The sequence below is a fragment of the Mirounga leonina genome, unplaced genomic scaffold (assembly GCF_011800145.1).
Source record: "Mirounga leonina isolate KUSES-001 unplaced genomic scaffold, KU_Mleo_1.0 Mir_101595, whole genome shotgun sequence".
NCBI classification, from domain to species: domain Eukaryota; kingdom Metazoa; phylum Chordata; class Mammalia; order Carnivora; family Phocidae; genus Mirounga; species Mirounga leonina.
The window spans coordinates 7,562,578-7,580,549 of record NW_023270158.1 but is presented as its reverse complement, the minus strand read 5'-3'; the positions used below and the strand labels follow the sequence as shown (position 1 = coordinate 7,580,549).

Genomic DNA, 17,972 nt, shown 5'->3' with positions numbered 1-17,972 from the left:
CAATTTGGTGGGCTTGTTTTCAGAGCACAACTCCTCTTCTTTCTCTTTTGAGAGCGCGCGGGCACGCGAACGCAGGTGTGCGTGACAGCGAGAAGAGGGGCAGAGGGAGAGAGAGAATCCCAGGCAGACCCCCGCCGGGCACCGAGCCAGATACAGGGCTCGATCTCACGACCCTGAGAAATTAGACCCACGCTGAAATCGAGAGTCAGACGCTTAACCAACCGAGCCACGCAGGCACCCCCCAGAGCAGTTTCTGATGTTCATACAGAAGAACAACCAAACCAGGAAAAATTAGAAAGAAAGAAAAAGACCTGCTGAATTGGATTGACAGCCATACAACACAACACAGAAATAACACCCAAGCTCTTTTCATGCAAGTGTGCATTAAAGAAAACCACATGGGGCTGTTTACAGTACCAACCACAGGGACTATTTCTTAAAACTCACATTACAGTACCCTAGGCATACTGTAAATGTGTTGCTAATTATTTCATTGCCCTGCCTTCCCTTTCCCACTGCAAGAGAACAGTTAGAAAGGCATTTCCCATCACCCCCAACAGCTACTGAAAAGGGGGAAGAGCCTCACTCTACTCTAATATAACCACCTAGGTCTCTCCATGAGCCAATCTCCTTATGACATTAAAGAAGGGCTCACAAGGGGCGCCTGGGTGGCTCAGTCGTTAAGCGTCTGCCTTCAGCTCAGGTCATGATCCCAGGTTCCTGGGATCGAGCCCCGCATCGGGCTCCCTGCTCCGCAAGAAGCCTGCTTCTCCCTCTCCCACTCCCCCTCCTTGTGTTCCCTCTCTCACTGTCTCTCTGTCAAATAAATAAAAAATAAAATAAAATCTTTAAAAGAAGGGCTCACAAAAAGAGAATTTATGAGACAGAATCCTAACCCCTCTTTAGTCTGGAACCCAAACAGTAATGCAATATTGTACCCTCTTCTTCCTGGTAAACCCGTCACCCCCACAAGGCTATGGGAGTCTTCAAAGCAGCCACAACCCACAAGCCTCAGTCAGCACAGAGAGGGAGGCACCTCCACGGAGTGCTCATGTAGCTCAAACTATCCAGTCCTCACATTCTGACCTAGTCCACATGGGAGGCTAACCAAGAATTATAAAGAAAGGCACAGAAAGGGGAGATCATGCAAGAAGCCTGGCTTTCGCTTGGGGAGAAGATAACAAATTGTGGCCCTGAGAAGCTGGCCATCTGGCCATCTGAACTCTCCCAGAAGGCATCTTCTGAGCAACATAAGGTGTGCCTACATAAGGGTTCAAGATCCATGTTTCCAGAAGAGGAAGTAGTAAACTCGGGCTAGAGCTGTGGAAGAGAGCAGAAGACCACCAACGCAGAGGACACTGTAGAGGCCAGGACCACAAAAAGCCCTCTCCGGGTGCTGTACTCAACCCAATAGGAAGAAGCCCAAGAAATGAGGTGAAACCAGACCCAGCAGCTGCAAAAAAGGGATGAGCAAAGTGGTAAGAGGGAACTGATAGGGTCTGAGGTGAGGGGAAAGGAGAAGACCTAAGGCACCTGGACCAGGAAAACTAACCAGCCCTTACACCTTTAGTTCACAACTGCCCTCCACTGTCCACTGAGGAGTGAAAAGCATCCCAGCTGCCGACTGCCACCTCCCCTTCATCTCACAAAGCAGTGGGATGAAACCAGGTTACAGGCTGGCCCAAGGTCAGACGGCAATGGCTTCCTTCAGCTCCATGCAGAAGAAAACCAGGTTTCTTTCCCAAAGTAGAAACTGTGGGATCGCCACTTTTACTGTCCAGGAGCGCTTAACCAGTATCATGAACATCCAGCTCTCTTCCCACTGCCTTTAGGTGGGCAGAATACCCTACGGGTTCAGATCTATTAACCATTTGTGTTTCTGCAAACAATTCTAGGGTTTGTGCCCAAGCTTCTCTGCCAGGCTGCAAATCAACAATGAAATAATATTTCCAGAGATAAAACAGTTTGGACTTTGTGTCGTCAAAAGTCACATTTTTATCAGGCCATCCCTGAGGTGACCCCCTGTACCTTCTCTTCTTCCAGCTTTGGCGAAGGCAGACTCAGCGAAGTCAACATTCAGGACTGCGCCCTTCAGAATGAACCTCCAAGGAGATTACTCAGCACCCAGGAAGTATTGGAAAAGTTAAGTGCCACAGAGATGAAAGTCAAAGGACACAAGTCAAAACTCCCCGTACAGAGGGAGGAATGTATACTATGATGGATTCCAGATGAGAAAAAGGCCATGTGGGGGCCTGGGAATCTGTACTTGAATGTCTTTCCAGATGGCTCTAAAGCAAGCCACTGGACTTAAGACAGTCTGAAGGCATGGGTGGACAAACTTGTTCCTTAAAGGGCCACACAGTAAAGATTTCAGGATCTGGCAGGCCAAATCAGGGCCCTGTCAGCTACCAGAAGGCCATACAAAGGAGGCCAGAAGAACAGGATGTGGCCCAAGGGCCCAAGTTTGTTGACCCCCGGGGTCTAAGGTCTTTTCCAGCTCTAAATTCCTAACCAAGAGGCACAGGGACGCTCAGCTGTAATTCTACAACCTGAATTTCCAGAAGTGACATTCTTAGCATTTGGGACTAGAATAATCTGAGGAATACTTCCTCCATTCAAGTTAGCAATTTATTAAAGGCGGGGGGACAAAATAACAGCTAATAACCCATATAACCAGGACCCCAGTAGACACCAAAAGGATAATAAAGGAATTCTACAAACAACTCTACACATAAATTTAGCGACTTAAAAGGAAATGGGCCAATTCCTCAAAAAACACAAACTACCACAACTCACCAATAAGAAGTAATCTGAAGAGCCCTATAACTACCAAAGAAATTGAATCCATAATTTAAAAACTCCCCAAACAGAAATCTTGAGGGCCAGATGGGTTTCACTGGAGAGTTCTATCAAACATTTAAAGAAGAATAACACACTTCTATACAAAATCTCTTGCAGAAAACAGAAAAGGAATGCCTAATTCATTTTATGAAACCATTGTCCTAATACCAAAACCAGAAAAAGTCCACAAAGAGAAACCTACAGACCAGTATCCCTCGTGAATATATAAACACAAAAGTCCTTTGCAAATCCTTAACAAATAAGAATTCAGCAATAGGGGCGCCTGGGTGGCTCAGTCCGTTAAGCCTCTGCCTTGGGTTAAGCCTCTTGCCTTCGGCTCAGGTCAGGATCCCAGTGTCCTGGGATGGAGCCCCGCCTCAGACTCCCTGCTCTGCTCCCTGCTCAGCGGGGAGTCTGCTTCTCCCTCTCCCTCTGCTGTTTCCCTGCTTGTGCTCTCTCTCCGTCAAATAAAGTCTTAAAAAAAAAAAAAAAAATTCTGCTTTCACTTAAAGAGCTCCTTTAAATAAAGGAAGACCAACCTTCAAATCACATGCCATTGCATTATTTTCTGCCTCTTCTTTTGCCAGCAGAACTTTCCTTATCTTTCAGTAAGTTAAATTCACCCCTCTTTATAATTGAGCGTCTTTATCCACTGGCACAATCTCAAAGTACTCAGCCCTAAGTACTGCAATTAGTGCTAAGTGTTTTATGTATCATTTGACACTCTTCCAAACATTTTATTGGACATCCCACCCAACAACACAGTGTGTGGGATCTGGGGATCATTAGCACCTTCATGCAGAGGGAGAAAGTAAGGCGCATGTGAAACTACCCGGAGGGTCATCTAGAAGATGCTACCGATTCTTAGCAGCTCCTTTTGGGTTTGCTGCTTAGCACATAAACACATCTGATCCCAAGTATGGCCACTAGCTCAGTGGCTCCTTCCGGAACACAGATGACAGTATCAGTTTAATGAAATCCAGGCCCACCACAACTTAGGGCCCCAGAGTTGTTTTTCCTGGGGTCTGGATAAGTGCCTAGTCGTAAGGGTTTCAAAGAGCATTCGTGCAATGGTTTACATACTTGCTTTAAAGATTCAATTGAGGAGGCTTCCTGACTCTTCACAAGAACTGGGCCTGGAAGCAAAGTCCCATGAAATGGTGGCCAGCACGGCCCGGGGTTACAACCACTGGAGGCAAACGCCTGCCGTGTGCGGGACTCCAGAAACTCAACTCACTCACAGCTTTCCTGAACACGCTTTTCAACAGATGCCCAACCACAGCCCAGGCACTTCCGAACCGATCCTTACCTGCCGAGGACCGTGCTGGTCTCAATTCACATTACAAAGCCCGTCATTCCAAACTGTACCGGGTACCACGCCTGACGCCAGCAGCTCTAACTTTCCCAAGCTCGGAGCCCCTGCACCTCGGTCGTCTCCCAACAAGGTAACAAAGGCCTGGGCGGCCATTCAGATACAGCCCATTTCATGACACAATTAAGATGCAAAGAAGAGGGGCGCCTGGGTGGCTCGGTCGTTAAGCGTCTGCCTTCGGCTCGGGTCATGATCCCAGGGTCCTGGGATCGAGTCCCACATCGGGCTCCCTGCTCGGCGGGAAGCCTGCTTCTCCCTCTCCCACTCCCCCTGCTCGTGTTCCCTCTCTCGCTGTGTCTCTCTCTGTCAAATAAATAAAATCTTTTAAAAAAAAAGATGCAAAGAAGATTTCGAAAGTGGTTTAACTCCTCCACTGCAAAACCTTCCATTATGTGTAGACGATTTCCTCACGCTCTAAATATCACTTAGTATCTTAAGTACTTTTTCAGTTTCCAATCTGAGAAGCTAAGACCATTCTATTTTTATTTGCTTCTCTCCTTGTTAGGTTGAAGACCTTTATGTATACCTCTATTGCCACAGCTGGTATGTTTTTCTCTCCTACATTACCTAATCATAAGCTTTTGTTTTTAAGGGTATACCGGTTTCTATTCATAAGACCTTCTGGCTTGCTGTTAAAAATACTAAATTGTTGCCACACATGATACATACATTTTCTATCTTGTCTTTTTAATTTTAGCCAACTTAAAAGCACCTTCCCCCCCCCCCGCAAAACACACACACATACACACACACGGCAAAGTGTCTACTAGCTGGTTATGCAGTTGGAAAATGCTATCTTGAAGAAATGTCACATGCAGGGCTTCAGATTACTTGAAAATGCACCTCTCTCATTAGCTGGGGTAGAGATTGTTCTTAATGCCTGGATGATGGAGTCAATTTCTTAAACAGCTGTTATCCCTTCCACAGCACTTAAAATAACGACAGAGAACGACCAAATAACTAGATGAGGCTTCTTGAGATAAAGCACAAACTCATTTTACCATACGCTACCTCCACAGGTTTAAAGAAATGGGTGTAACTTTGGAACTACACTCTTAAAAAGATTATGGTTTATACAATTTTTTAATGGCAAGCTCAGAAAACTAATTCCCAGCAATGTGCAATTACTCAGCCTGCAGTCAAATACAGCCTGATTTGTGCAATTAAGAATCTTTTGCAGAGTTGGGGGAAAGAGTTAAAAAAAAAAAAAAAAAGCAAGAGTGTGCCAAATGAAGGGAGATTCCATTGAGACCTCCCCCAAACAGCCCATAAAACATTTGCAAACAGCATTCAAGTACGAGAGAATACCTAAAGGACGAAAAATGCCTGCCCCAGAGCTGTTAAATTCTGAGTCTGGGTGCCTCCCAGCTACTTGGAAGCACAGGGAGTGTGAAACTCAAATGTGCGCAAGGGTAGGGACAGCTGGGCAGAAATGGCCCCAGGAGGGGCTGACAAGGTGATGAGGACACACAGGAGGCTTTTTAAATGAGAAAAGGGACAGGAGGAATCTATTGAGTTTGTGGTGATCAAGCCCTTCCCCAAAATGGAGACACTGGGAGACTGTGGCCAAGAAGTGTAGCCAGGAAAAAGGTGAGCAAGGAATCTGAGAGCGTAGCAGGCACAATGTGCAGGACTTAAGGACTGGCTGCCTGGTACTTGGGGTAGGGGGACGCCCCACGTTCCTGATACAAGGGCTTTTTGTTTTTAATGAGGATCCTACAATACTGATTCTCGTACTTAATTAGCATCAGAATTACTGGGAGGAAGCTGGTTAAAAATGCAAATTCCAGAAACTCCTCCAGCCCAGACCGTGATTCAGTCCATCTAGAAAAGGACCCAAGCATGCATTTCCCCCTTCCCAGGCGTCCGCCCCCTTAAGGCTACATTGTTAAAGCGGGTATGTGGGGGCAGGGGGTGTTGTTATCACAATGGTAAAGTGTTATGACAAGGGATGATAATGCTGAGACAAAGGGGAAAGCTTTTTCTCCTCTTGAACAACAAAACACTAGATGCGATCAAAACTGGATTTTTTTAGGTTTTGTGCTTATAGCTATGAATCGCACAAAGACGATATGCTTCTACCAGAAAGCAGCTCAACAAATAACACGGAAACAGTGGGAGCTCTGAGGATGGGAGGAAGGCTCAGGAAATCAGGGAGGGAAGGTCACCAGAAGCCAGTGCTGGCCAAGCCCTCTGATCCTAACCGACCCCAGGGCAAACGTAGGAGGAAGGTAAGGCCCACCCTCCCTCTATGACTATTGATTTATGCATAATGGAGACTTCCAAAAAGAACCAGGGAAATTTCGCTGATGATCTGTCATCTGCTTTAGAGCATCGGCTTAGCTAGAACTTACCCCGGGGATTCTCTGCCCCAGCACTGTGGGGGGCCTGTCCTGTGCAATGGAGGGTGTTGAGCAAGCACCCCTGACCTACGAAATGCTAGTAGCACCTCCCCACTTATGATAACCAAAAATGTCCCCAGATACTGCCAAATGTCCCCAGGAAGGGGGAGGAAGGGAGACAAGAGTCGTTGAGAATCACTGCCTTAAACTAAGAGGCTTCGCAGTTGTGGAATTAACAAAGGCCTTGGAATCAAATAGACAAAGCTTTGAATCCCAGCTACCCCATTTATTAGGTGAAAAGCTTCAATGGGCCTATTTATTCATCTTTAAAATGGGGATAACAGGACCTACCACGGGGTTGTTGTGAGGATTACGTAAAATAACGTGTAATGCGCTTAGGGCAATGCCTAGCCCAGGAGGCAACTAATAAATACCGGCTTTCATGTTTTCAAAGAGATGTCTGTCTTGAAGAGGAACCAGAGACATTTGCTTACAGCTCTGGCCTTGAGTGGAAACCTACTGGGCCTAAAAGAAACAATATACAGAAATGGCACTCTCCCTTCCCTGTCCAGGTAGGGGGTCTGAACCAGGGGTCCATGGACTTCCCAGGGGCCAGTGATTCCCAGGGGCCAGTGGATACAATTCAGGGGGGTCTGTGAACTCAGATGGGAAAAAAAAAAAAATACACATCCTTATTTTCACTAATTGAAATTTAGCATTTTCTTCAGTTATGCTTATAAAACCACACATCAACTATGGTGGCTATCGTCACCAATAAAATCTCACAGCTTTTTCTCACAACACAGCTGAAATACGATTTTCTCAGCTCTACTTCGAAATTATGGAAGTTATTAGGCCTGATGCTAGATCATGTTATTTAATGTGCTACTGAAGAAGCACATATTACTATGCTACATATTTGGGACTTTGTTTATTTTGAAAATTGTATTTTAAAGTAATTGGGTTACTTTATGCATTTAAAATTCTTACTCTAGGGGCGCCTGGGTGGCTCAGTTGGTTAAGCGACTGCCTTCAGCTCAGGTCATGATCCCGGAGTCCCGGGATCGAGTCCCGCGTCGGGCTCCCTGCTCAGTGGGGGGTCTGCTTCTCCCTGACCCTCCCCCCTCTCATGTGCTCTCTCTCTCTCTCTCTCTCTTTCTCGCTCTCTCAAATAAATAAATAAATCTTTAAAAAAATAAAAAATAAAAAATAAAATAAATAAAATTCTTACTCTGAGGGGCACCTGCGTGGCTCAGTTGGTTAAGCGTCCGACTCGATTTCGGCTCAAGTCATGACCTCAGGGTTGTGAGATGAGCCTGCTTCGGGCTCACGTGCTGGGCTTGAAGCCTGCTTAAAATTCTCTCCCCCTCTTCCCCTCCCCGACTCCACTCCAAAAAAAAAAGTAAAATTCTTACTTTGAGGCTCCACAATCTTCCTTGATAAGGGTCAAAGGCACAAAATTAGAACCCCTATCCTAAACCTTTTTGGTTAAGCCCAATTCCTAAGCAGCCTTCTATTAATTTATTAAACAAGATCTTTGTTAGAAAACTACTTTCTGGGGGTGCCTCAGTCGTTTGGCGTCTGCCTTCGGCTGAGGTCACGATCTCAGGGTCCTGGGACCGAGCCCCGCATCGAGCCCCGGGCTCCGCATCGGGCTCCCTGCTCAGTGGGAAGCCTGCTTCTCCCTCTCCCGCTCCCCCTGCTTGTGTTCCCTCTCTGGCTGTCTCGCTAATAAATAAAAATCTTAAAAAAAAAAAAAAGAAAGAAAGAAAAGAAAAAAGAAAACTACTTTCTGAATTGGAGTAACGTAAGTCATTTTGTTTCCCTACATCAACTATAGATCAGCGGTCCAGAACCCGAACGTAAGAGCATCAGGCAGGTTTCCTCACTCAGGACCCGTAAATGTGTGTCTCATTTTCCCCCTAGGGTACTTGAGCTAGTTTTCCATCTTGACCATAACATCAATCAGGTGCATTTTAACCAGCACTTATCAAACATCTATGAGGTACCAGAATTGTGTCCAGGATACAGACACTGGAGGCCGGCCTTCGCAGATACTCCCAGTCCGGGGGAAGAAATGAGACAGGGAGAGGAGGACTGCTCGAGCTTTGGAGAGCTGATTAGCCAGAGGCTTGTTTGCTCTAACAGGGCAGGCAGAGGCTGTGCGTACCACACCACACTCCCCTCTGGATACCCAGCCCGCTTGCCGCCTAGTGTATATGACTAGGAACAAATCGTGTGTCCTCCACCAGCCCAGAGATGCTCAAACCATACAAACAAGGGACATGTTTATTCTTGTTAGCCTCAGCTGAGAAATCACAAAATGTTTTCTGGGTTCGGGAGTCCTCAGAATCCAATACTTCACTTGCACAATGACCAAAGATGAGGTTTTGTTTTTTAGCAAAAATTAAAATTTCCCAAGTTATGTCATCAGCCACAACACTAAACAGGCACCACCAGGCCCAACCTATAATTGCCCTTAGTGGCCCAGTGGCTGCTGGGTACTAGCTCACTTACACTGGTAACTAAGTTATATGGAATCACAACATAATAACATAACTAAGTGGTTCAAGTTTAATTCCATTAAAATCACATCATGGAACTGGAGCATTAGTAAGGATTACTGACAAATGGGAAAAAGAACATGAATCCAGGCTCCACAGGCATTTGACTCACCCCTGAGTCACATCCAGTACTCACCATGCCAAGACTAATGCCTTTTGACTCATTATTATCAATTAAAATAAATGTTTTTGGAGACCTCACACACAGGTGGTAGATTTCTCACCAAGTGCCCCTAACTGAAACTTCGAAGAACTTACAAGATCCCAGTCTAGCCAGATTCCCTTATTTTCCAAGTGTAGACACCTACTGACAGCAAGGATAACATGTCTCCCCAAATTAAGTAATGGGGGAACACAGTAAGAATCAGAGTTCTCGGGGTGCCTGGGTGGCTCAGTCGATTTAAGCGTCTGCCTTCGGCTCAGGTCGTGATCCCAGGGTCCTGGGATCGAGCCCCACCTGGGGTTCCCTGCTCAGCGGGGAGCCTCCCTCTCCCTCTACCCCTGCTCCTGCTCTCTCTCTAATAAATAAAATCTTTTTTTAAAAAAATAAATACTAAAATAAATACTAAAAAAAAAATCTTACTCCCAAAACACTTTTGTAGGGTCTCAAGAACTAACAAAGATGAATATATACACATCCCCCTCCTTAGTATTATTTCTTCCTAGAATGTTCCTCAGCTCACCATCAAAATTTTCTCATCTTTAAGGTTAACAGGCTGAATGAAAGGGGCGCCTGGGTGGCTCAGTCAGTGAAGCATCTGCCTTCAGCTCAGATCGTGATCCCGGGGTCCTGAGATCCAGTCCCGCATCGGGCTCCCCACTCAGCGAAGGAGTCTGCTTCTCCCTCTACCGCTCCTCTCTGCTCATAATCTCTCTCAAATAAATAAAATCATAAAAAGTTTTAAAAAAAGATTAACAGGCTGAGAATTAAGGATAATTGGCTGGGAATGTTTGTTTTTTTATTTTCTCCTTGCCCAACTGAATTATTTAGATACCACTTCCACACCTTGCCAGCTTAGAATCTGCCAGTTTCTCCTGCTCTCCTCTAAACTGTGTGTCTATGGTTCTCTCCCTCTCTGGCCAATGTCAGCCCCAAGTGTTAAAGTTCTCTTGCTTGGGGCACCTGGCTGGCTCAGTCTGAAGAGCATGTGACTCTTGATCTCCCCGACGTGAGTTCAAGCCCTGCGCTGAGCACAGAGATTACTTAATTAAAGAAAAAAAAAATTAGGGGCGCCTGGGTCGCTCAGTCGCTTAAGCGTCGGCCTTCGGCTCAGATCATGATCCTGGGGTTCTGGAACAGAGCCCCGCGCCAGGCTCCTTGCTCAGCAGGGAGCCCCCTTCTCTCCCTCTGCGCTTGTGTGCGCTCTCTCAAATAAAGATTTTTTTTTAAAGATTTTATTTATTTATTTGCCAGAGAGAGAAAGAGAGAGAGAGGGAGAGTATAAGCAGGGGGAGCGGCAGGCAGAGGGAGAAGCAGGCTCCTCGCTGAGCAAGGAGCCCGATGTGGGACTAAGGATCCCAGGACCCTGAGATCATGACCTGAGCCGAAGGCAGACGCCCAACCATCTGAGCCACCCAGGTGCCCCATCAAATTAATAAATCTTTTTTAAAAATTTAAAAAATAAAGTTCTCTCTCCTTTTCTTCATAAAGTGAAGGTTGCCCCGCACTTTTACAACAGAACACAGAAGCCTATTGTGAGCCATCATTTCAACATACCACACCTGAATTAACCTGAAAGCTGTTTAAGGCTTCAGGCACCAACACAGACTGAGAGAAGTGCCAGAATCTTCCAAGCCTCATCCTGATACTACCCTCCTTAGAGCCTAGAAAACCCATGTTCAATAAATACAGGTCAATGTTCACACATGCTTCCACCAAGGACACTTCCTAGACTCACCTCTTAGCAGCTAGGTGACCCTGAACCACTAGTTCTTCCTCAAACCTCATCCTCCTCACCTCTAAATTCAGTATGCAAGAACCTTCACTAAGCACTAATCCCTAAAGTTGGCAGGATAATTATTCAACAAAACCTTAGCCATCTCACACCCAACACTAGCTGCACGCCCCAATCACCATTTTATTTCCTGACTCTCCCAGTCATCTCCCTTCTCTCTATCCTCAACTAAGAAATGTGGGAACTAAAAAATGCTTTATTTTCTCAGTCACTTCCCAACCACCGAATACACCGACATTACTTAAGAACCTTTTGGTGTTTTAGGGCAACTCCCTTAAAATTAAGCCCTATGAAGTGTGCACCGTCCTTTTTTTTTTTAACCACCGGGAGGATAATACTCAGAAAGGTTGAGACGTTAAGGCCAAAGTCCCATGCAGAGCCAATCAAGAAAGACAAGATGCAAACCTAGGTCTTGCTTCAAATCCTCAAGGTTTTGTTTTGTTTTTAATTAAATCTTTGCCTTCGGAGAGCCTTTAAGCTTGGGGGAGAAAAATGCAAAATGAGATTTCAGAACTTCAAGAAAGGAGAAGAGAAAAGCAGAAAGTGAAAAAGTCATGGTTTTAAGTGGGAACAGAAAAGGTTGCTCCATCCAATTCAAGGAAAACGGTGAAAAGGCAAGATATGGATGAGATGCTCCAAGTGGGATGTACAGGAAGCGCAGATTCAAGTCTGCAGCACTTAAAGGTTTAAAAGCCACCAGAAAAAAAGGCTGGCAGCCCTACCCCTCCCCCCCCCCACGTTAGAAACACCCAAAGAAAAACATGCAAAATACCCTTCCCCTTCGTAATTCCTGCACACAGTTCCGACTTTCCAGCCCTCTGTTGTGGCCGGCTGTGTTCCGAGCCTCCAAGACTCGGGGAGTTTTAGTTCCCGCGCCCAGACCTCACCTCCCCCCCCCTCCATAATCATCGTTTCCTTTCCCGCCCCGCGTCCCTTTCCGCGGGACCCGTCTCCTACGCAGTCGGCTAAGAATTCTGCAAGCGCGGCGCGCTCCTGCCCCAGCCCCGGCTCCCACGAGGGGAGCCCCCGCCCCAGGGTGGAGGGAATTTACCCGCCTCCGAGAACAGGAAAAGGTCACGCGGGCGGCCCCGCGCGGCGCACGCCCCCCGCCCCTGCACTCCCGCCCTACGGGGGGGCCCGCGGACGTGGGGGGGGTGTTCCTCCCGAGCCGCGCGGCGCGAAGGGGACCCTCGCAGGGGCGGCCACGCCCGCACAGGGCGCGGGTGGGCGACCCGGGCCTCGAAGGGCGGCGCCGCCGGAGGAGGGCTGTGGGGGAAAGCGGCCCCTCCAGGCCCCGCGCTGCGGCGGGGACCGACTGGAGCGCGGCCTCCGCCCCGGCCGCCGGTGCACGCGGCCCCGCAGCGCGCTCGGCGCGGCAGCCGGAGAGACGCCGGGGCCGCGCGGGCCGTCCGCATTGTTAGGCCCGCGGCGCGCGCCCCGCCCGGTCCCCGCTGGCCCCAGCCCGGCGGGCGGCGCGGGCGGCCGGGCAGGTGGCGGCCGCGCGCCCTCACCTTTGGCGCCGAGCTTGAAGTCGAGCGTGCTGTGCCGTACTGCTGCCATAGTGAGGCGAGGCCCTGTGCCATGCCTGGGGGAGGCGGCCGCGGGAGACTGGGGGGCCGCACGGCGTGTCGGGCTGCGGCCGGCGGGGAGTGAGACGCGCCGGGGAGGCCGAGGGTAGGAGGTGGGAGGGACCGCCGGGAGCGATCCGGGGCGCGGGGGCGGGGTCGGGCCCGCCTCCGGGAGGGAGGAAGCGAGGACGCCCGCAGCCCCGAACTTAGAGCGCAGGGTGTGGGGCCTCGCTAATGTAATGGTGGAAACGTGGGCGCCGTGCTCCCCGCCGTGCGTCACCAATGGCCGTTCCCGCGCCGAGGATCGGGCGGGCGCTCCCGCCATCCGTTAGGTCACCTTAGGTTTGAACAGCGCAGCACGACTTCCGGGGGGCCCACCCCCTACACATCCACACGTCCCCAGACCATCCCCCAAGCCAGGGCCCCTCTTATTTCCTGGCTAAGTCAAGAAAATCAAATGCTAGGATCCACCCTGTAGTCCAAAAGTACTGCCGCCTTTTCCTTAACTCTTCAAATGCTACAGTTAAACCCATCAGAATTATTGCCATTATTATTAGCAAGGGTCGGCTTGCATTTCGGGACCAAATAAAAACCTCTTGCGTATTTAAGTTACCTACGTTTGCATGAAAAATGGGAATGGTGGAGAAGCAAGTCAGAGGGTAAGGTTAATGTTGATTTGGGAAATTACAGATTCCAGAGTTGCTCCTCCATTACAGATGCCCCTGTTCGAGGCGGTGAACCTTTCCGCTGTGGGCTTCTCTTTGACTTTGGGCTTATGGCTGCTATTCAACACGATGTGGCAAAGGAGAGAACATCAGTGCGCCCTAAAGCCCTCCTTTATTCCACTGACAGTCTCACTAGGCAAATGCTTCCATCATCCCGTCAGTCTTCTGTGCGTCTCTCAGGGTCCGGAAGCTCCGCAGGAATCGCTATAATGGCCGGACAAAGTTTAAATCTGACCTTCTGTACCCTCATAAAAGCATGAAGAAAGTACGTATTAAACTCGCCTCTCCCAAGAGCAGTCCCCACTGGCTGTTTTCCTGAGTCCTTCACCATTCTACAAGAACTGGGCAGTATCTTCACAAGTGTTCTTTAACAGGCCATCCTGTTAAGAACGGGATCTCCTTTTTAGCACTTGCTCTGCGTGTTTTCCTTTCTTCCGGGATCCCAGAGTCTCAATTTCACGAGCTATTCTGTTATCTCAGCCTTCGGTCCAGCTACCTTAGATTGCAGTGCCTGCTCTCGTCCTTGGACATTCTCCAGTTCTTGCCACTCCTCCGGAGTCCGGTCAGGGGGACACAGTTGTCCCTTGTTGCACTACATGGACAGCAGGACTCCAGAGGTCTCAAGTGTCACAGGGTGGGCCTCTAGGGCATGTGACCTGCGCAATGGCACAGGGCCCCCGGGCTCAGAATGGCCCTGAACTTGGTTTCTCGGCTCTTTCTTGAAATTCTTAACCATTTTGAACAAGGGACCCCAGGTTTTCATTTTGCACTGAGCCTGAAAATTATGTAGCCAGTCCTGCTCAGCAGCTCGTGTCCTGCAGTGCAGGCAGCAGTGGCCTGTGAAAGTGCCTCCCCTTACTTCTGCAAGGTGGAAAATAGAGGTGGAATTCCTTAAGAGGCTTTGTCATTAGCTAATCAGATAGCAGTAACAAAAGTGGAGTATAACAAAAAGGCTTCATGACATCAGCACAACATCAGAGATCAATGGGCCTCGAAATGGAGCCCACACGTTGAGGTAATTTTAGGAGTTACTGTAAAGGTGTTCGCAGTATTGTGCATTACCTACCAAGGACGGAATCCTGGCAAAATTGTTAAAGGTAAGTCATGGACAGGAACCAAGGTCCTGAGGCCTCTTTAAACACCTCCCGCTGGGCTGTGAGTACCTGTTTGGATTCTGGAATGTGTTCTCATTGTCTGGGTTTTATAATCCAGGCCCCTGGCTTCAAGGCCTGTTACAGGATGAATAATCATTTTGTTTGTGGGAATTGCTTGTGTTACAGTTGACCAGTGTATCCTGTGCAGCTTTTGTCACACCAGATAATTCAGCGACGTATCCTGCAACAGAGAAGCAGGAGAAATTTACCCAACTACAGCCTGCACTCTTGAAACAACCTCCTAATCAACAGAATCTTGGCAATGGTGAAAATGTGGATATTCATGGATTCACATCCTGACCTTGTCTGCTCTTGGCCAAAAGTGAGGCCTGAGACAGAAAAGCAGCCCCTGCCATCTGGGAACTGGCCGGGCAGGCTTCCACTGAACATAAATAATTCCCCAGGACACCAACATCAGACAAGGCCACTCTGTGGCCAGCATGGGACAAGACAAAAACAAGACCACTCTGTAATCCTGGCTGAACACGGAGAACAAGTGAACCTTGTCCAAATCACAAACGGCCCCACACATCCCCACATCCCGGCTAACAGGAGGCACTGCGGCTTCATTACCAATCACAGCCTCTGTCTGGTCTTCCCTGCTTCTAGGTAAGATTGATGAGGACCCCCAGTCATGGAATTACGTCGCTTCCGGCCAGCATCCAATCCAGAGCAACACCCAGCTTCCTTAAACGCTCCCCTAAAGCCCCTGCCACAGGCGCTGTCCTCCGCGGGTCCGTCGCTGTCACGAGAGGAGAACCGCCTGTTCCACGCCCCGTGTGGGCCTGGGGGCGGGGAGGGGCCGTGGCGGGAGGGTGGTAACAATAGTGACAATAACATGAAGTCAGTGCTTAGAGTGAAAAACCGTAGGTGATCCTCTATAGCAAAATGTTACTGATGTTACCTATTACTCTTATCGGAAACTCACCTTCACATGGGCCCACCTGTTTCTTCGCAGTCCGGCCAACTTGGACGTCTGCAACAGAGTTTTTATAAATCCAGAGGAATAGGGGCACCTGGGTGGCTCAGTTGGCTGAGCGTCTGACTCTCGATTTCGGCTCAGGTCATGATCTCAGGGACGTGAGATTGAGCCCCATGCTGGGCTCTGCGCTCGGCTAGGAGTCTGCTTATCCCTCTCCTCTCCCTCCCACCCCCCCACCCCCACCCCGCTAGCTCTCCCTCTCTCTCTCAAATAGATAAATAAAATCTTTATAAACTCAGAGGAATAGCCACAATGTCTGTCCAGCTCAGCAAAAGTAACTACCTAGTGGGAAGAAGGAAGTGGAAAATGGAAAAAGGCTGTCTGTCAGAGAGGGGAAGGTGGTGGCAGGGAGGCAAGGTGCTACTTGGAAACCTCCCCAGGGTGTAAGAACCCAGAGGCCACCAACAGTGCTGCTTTTCCAAACCTTCCTTGTGAAGGGAGGTGGTGGGCGGGGTGGGGACCAGCAGCCCTTAGCAGCTGCACCTGCCATCAAAGCCAGTGGCCTTTTGTTTTACTGTTTTGTTTTTTCTGTTTTCAGCAGTTCACTTGGACCCGTGGAGACACTCCGCCTCCCTGTCCCCTGTGTGCAGCTGTGGTGAAATCACTTCCTCTCTTAAAAAAAAAAAAAAAAAAAAAAACTGGCCTTAGCTATTAGGGTTGGGATGGCTGACAGAAATCTGTATCACTCCCCTGCCATTTTTCAGATAAATGTGGGCCTGGCCCAGTAAGTTACACATGATTTGAATTTCTGAGTAAAAAGACCATGTAACTGAGAGCATCCCGGAATCTTTGACACAGTGATTCTCAACTTTGCCCGCGTAGTGGAATCACCTCGGGAGCTTTAAATCCTGCTGCCAGGGGTGCAGCCCTAACATTGGGATTGCTACCAAAAATAAAAACCCAGGAGATTCCAACATAAAACCAAGTGTGCCACTGCAAAGCCAAAAAGCAGTGTGAACTATGAGAGATACAACTCCACACCCCCAAGGCTAGCTCTGATGTAAGTAAATAGATTTTGAAAGCCGGAAAATAACAAGGGTCAGCAAGGATGTGGAGAAATTGCTGGTGGAAATGTAAAATGGTGCCGCCACTGTGGAAAACAGTTTGGCGATTCCTCAAAAACTTAGACAGTTACCATATGACCCAGCAATTCCACTCTTGGGTATGTGCCTCAAAGAATGGAAAACAGGTGTCCAAACAAAAACTTGTACACAATTGTATTTATAATCGCCAAAAAGTAGAAACAACCCAATTTCCATTGATCAATGAATGGATAAACAAAAGATTATTCAGCCATAAAAAGGAATGAAGTACTGACTCATGCTCCAACATAAATGAATCTCAAAAACTTTATGCTGAGTGCAAGAGGCCAGACAAAAGGACAAATATTGTATGATTCCACTTGAAATGTCTAGAATAGGCAACTCCATAGAGGTAGAAATCAGGTTAATGTTTGAGTGGGAAGTGTGACTGATTAATAGGTATGGGGTTTCCTTTTGGGGTGATGCAGTATCTTGGAATTAGATGCAAGTGGTGGTTGCCCAACACAGCAAATGTACTAAGTGCCAGTAAGTTTTTCACTGTAAGATAGCTAATTCTATGTTATGTAAATTTTACCTCAACTGAAAAAAAAAGAAAAAGACTTGTAGCTGAACCAAGTTTATAAGGTAAAACTATACAGAAAAAATTTTTTTAAAGATTTTTTAATTTATTTTTTGACAGAGAGAGACAGAGAGAGAGGGAACACAAGCAGGGGGAGTGGGAGAGGAAGAAGCAGGCTTCTGCTGAGCAGGGAGCTGGACGTGGGGCTTGATCCCAGGACCCTGGGATCATGACCTGAGCCGAAGGCAGATGCTTAATGACTGAGCCACCCAGGCGCCCCTATACAGAAAAATTTTTAAAAGACTTTATTTTTATTTATTTGAGAGACAGAGATAGCAAGAGAGAGCACAAGTGGGGAGGAGAGGGAGAAGCAGGCTCCCCGCTGAGCAGGGAGCCCGACACGGGGCTCGATCCCAGGACCCCGGGATCATGATCCGAGCCAAAGGCAGATGCCCAACCAACTGCGCCACCCAGGTGCCCCATACAGAAATTTTTAAATTTTTTTTTAAGTAGGCTCCATGCCCAATGTGGGGCTTGAACTCAAGACCCTAAGATCAAGAGTCGCCAACTCTCTGGACTGAGCCAGCCAGGCACCCCTGCTGTAAAGGAATTTTTAAGTGAACGTCATTACCTGAGGCAAATTTCTAGTACACGCCCAATCAGATGGAGTTGAAGTGAGGTGTTTACAAAAAAAGAGCAAAATTGAAGGCTGCTAGGAAACCATCCTCATGGTTGTGGTTTTCCCACAGAAAAACATTCTTCAGCCTCAGATGCTAACTTACTTAATCCTTACAACAGCCCTAAGAAGTAGGTGTAATTATTGCTATTTTACAAACAAGTTAACGGAGGCATGAAGAGGTTCAAGGG

General features: G+C 48.1%; 1 protein-coding gene across 1 annotated transcript in view; it reads right to left on the bottom strand.

The window, feature by feature from the left end:
• SMS (spermine synthase) overlaps positions 1-12,982 on the bottom strand; it is a 49,592-nt gene extending 36,610 nt beyond the window's left edge. Inside the window, exon 1 of the mRNA XM_035000693.1 lies at positions 12,586-12,982. Within this exon, the coding sequence (XP_034856584.1) occupies positions 12,586-12,967 (382 nt within the window). The 5' untranslated portion in view covers positions 12,968-12,982. The remainder of the gene's footprint in view (positions 1-12,585) is intronic.
• Positions 12,983-17,972: the final 4,990 nt, after the last annotated feature.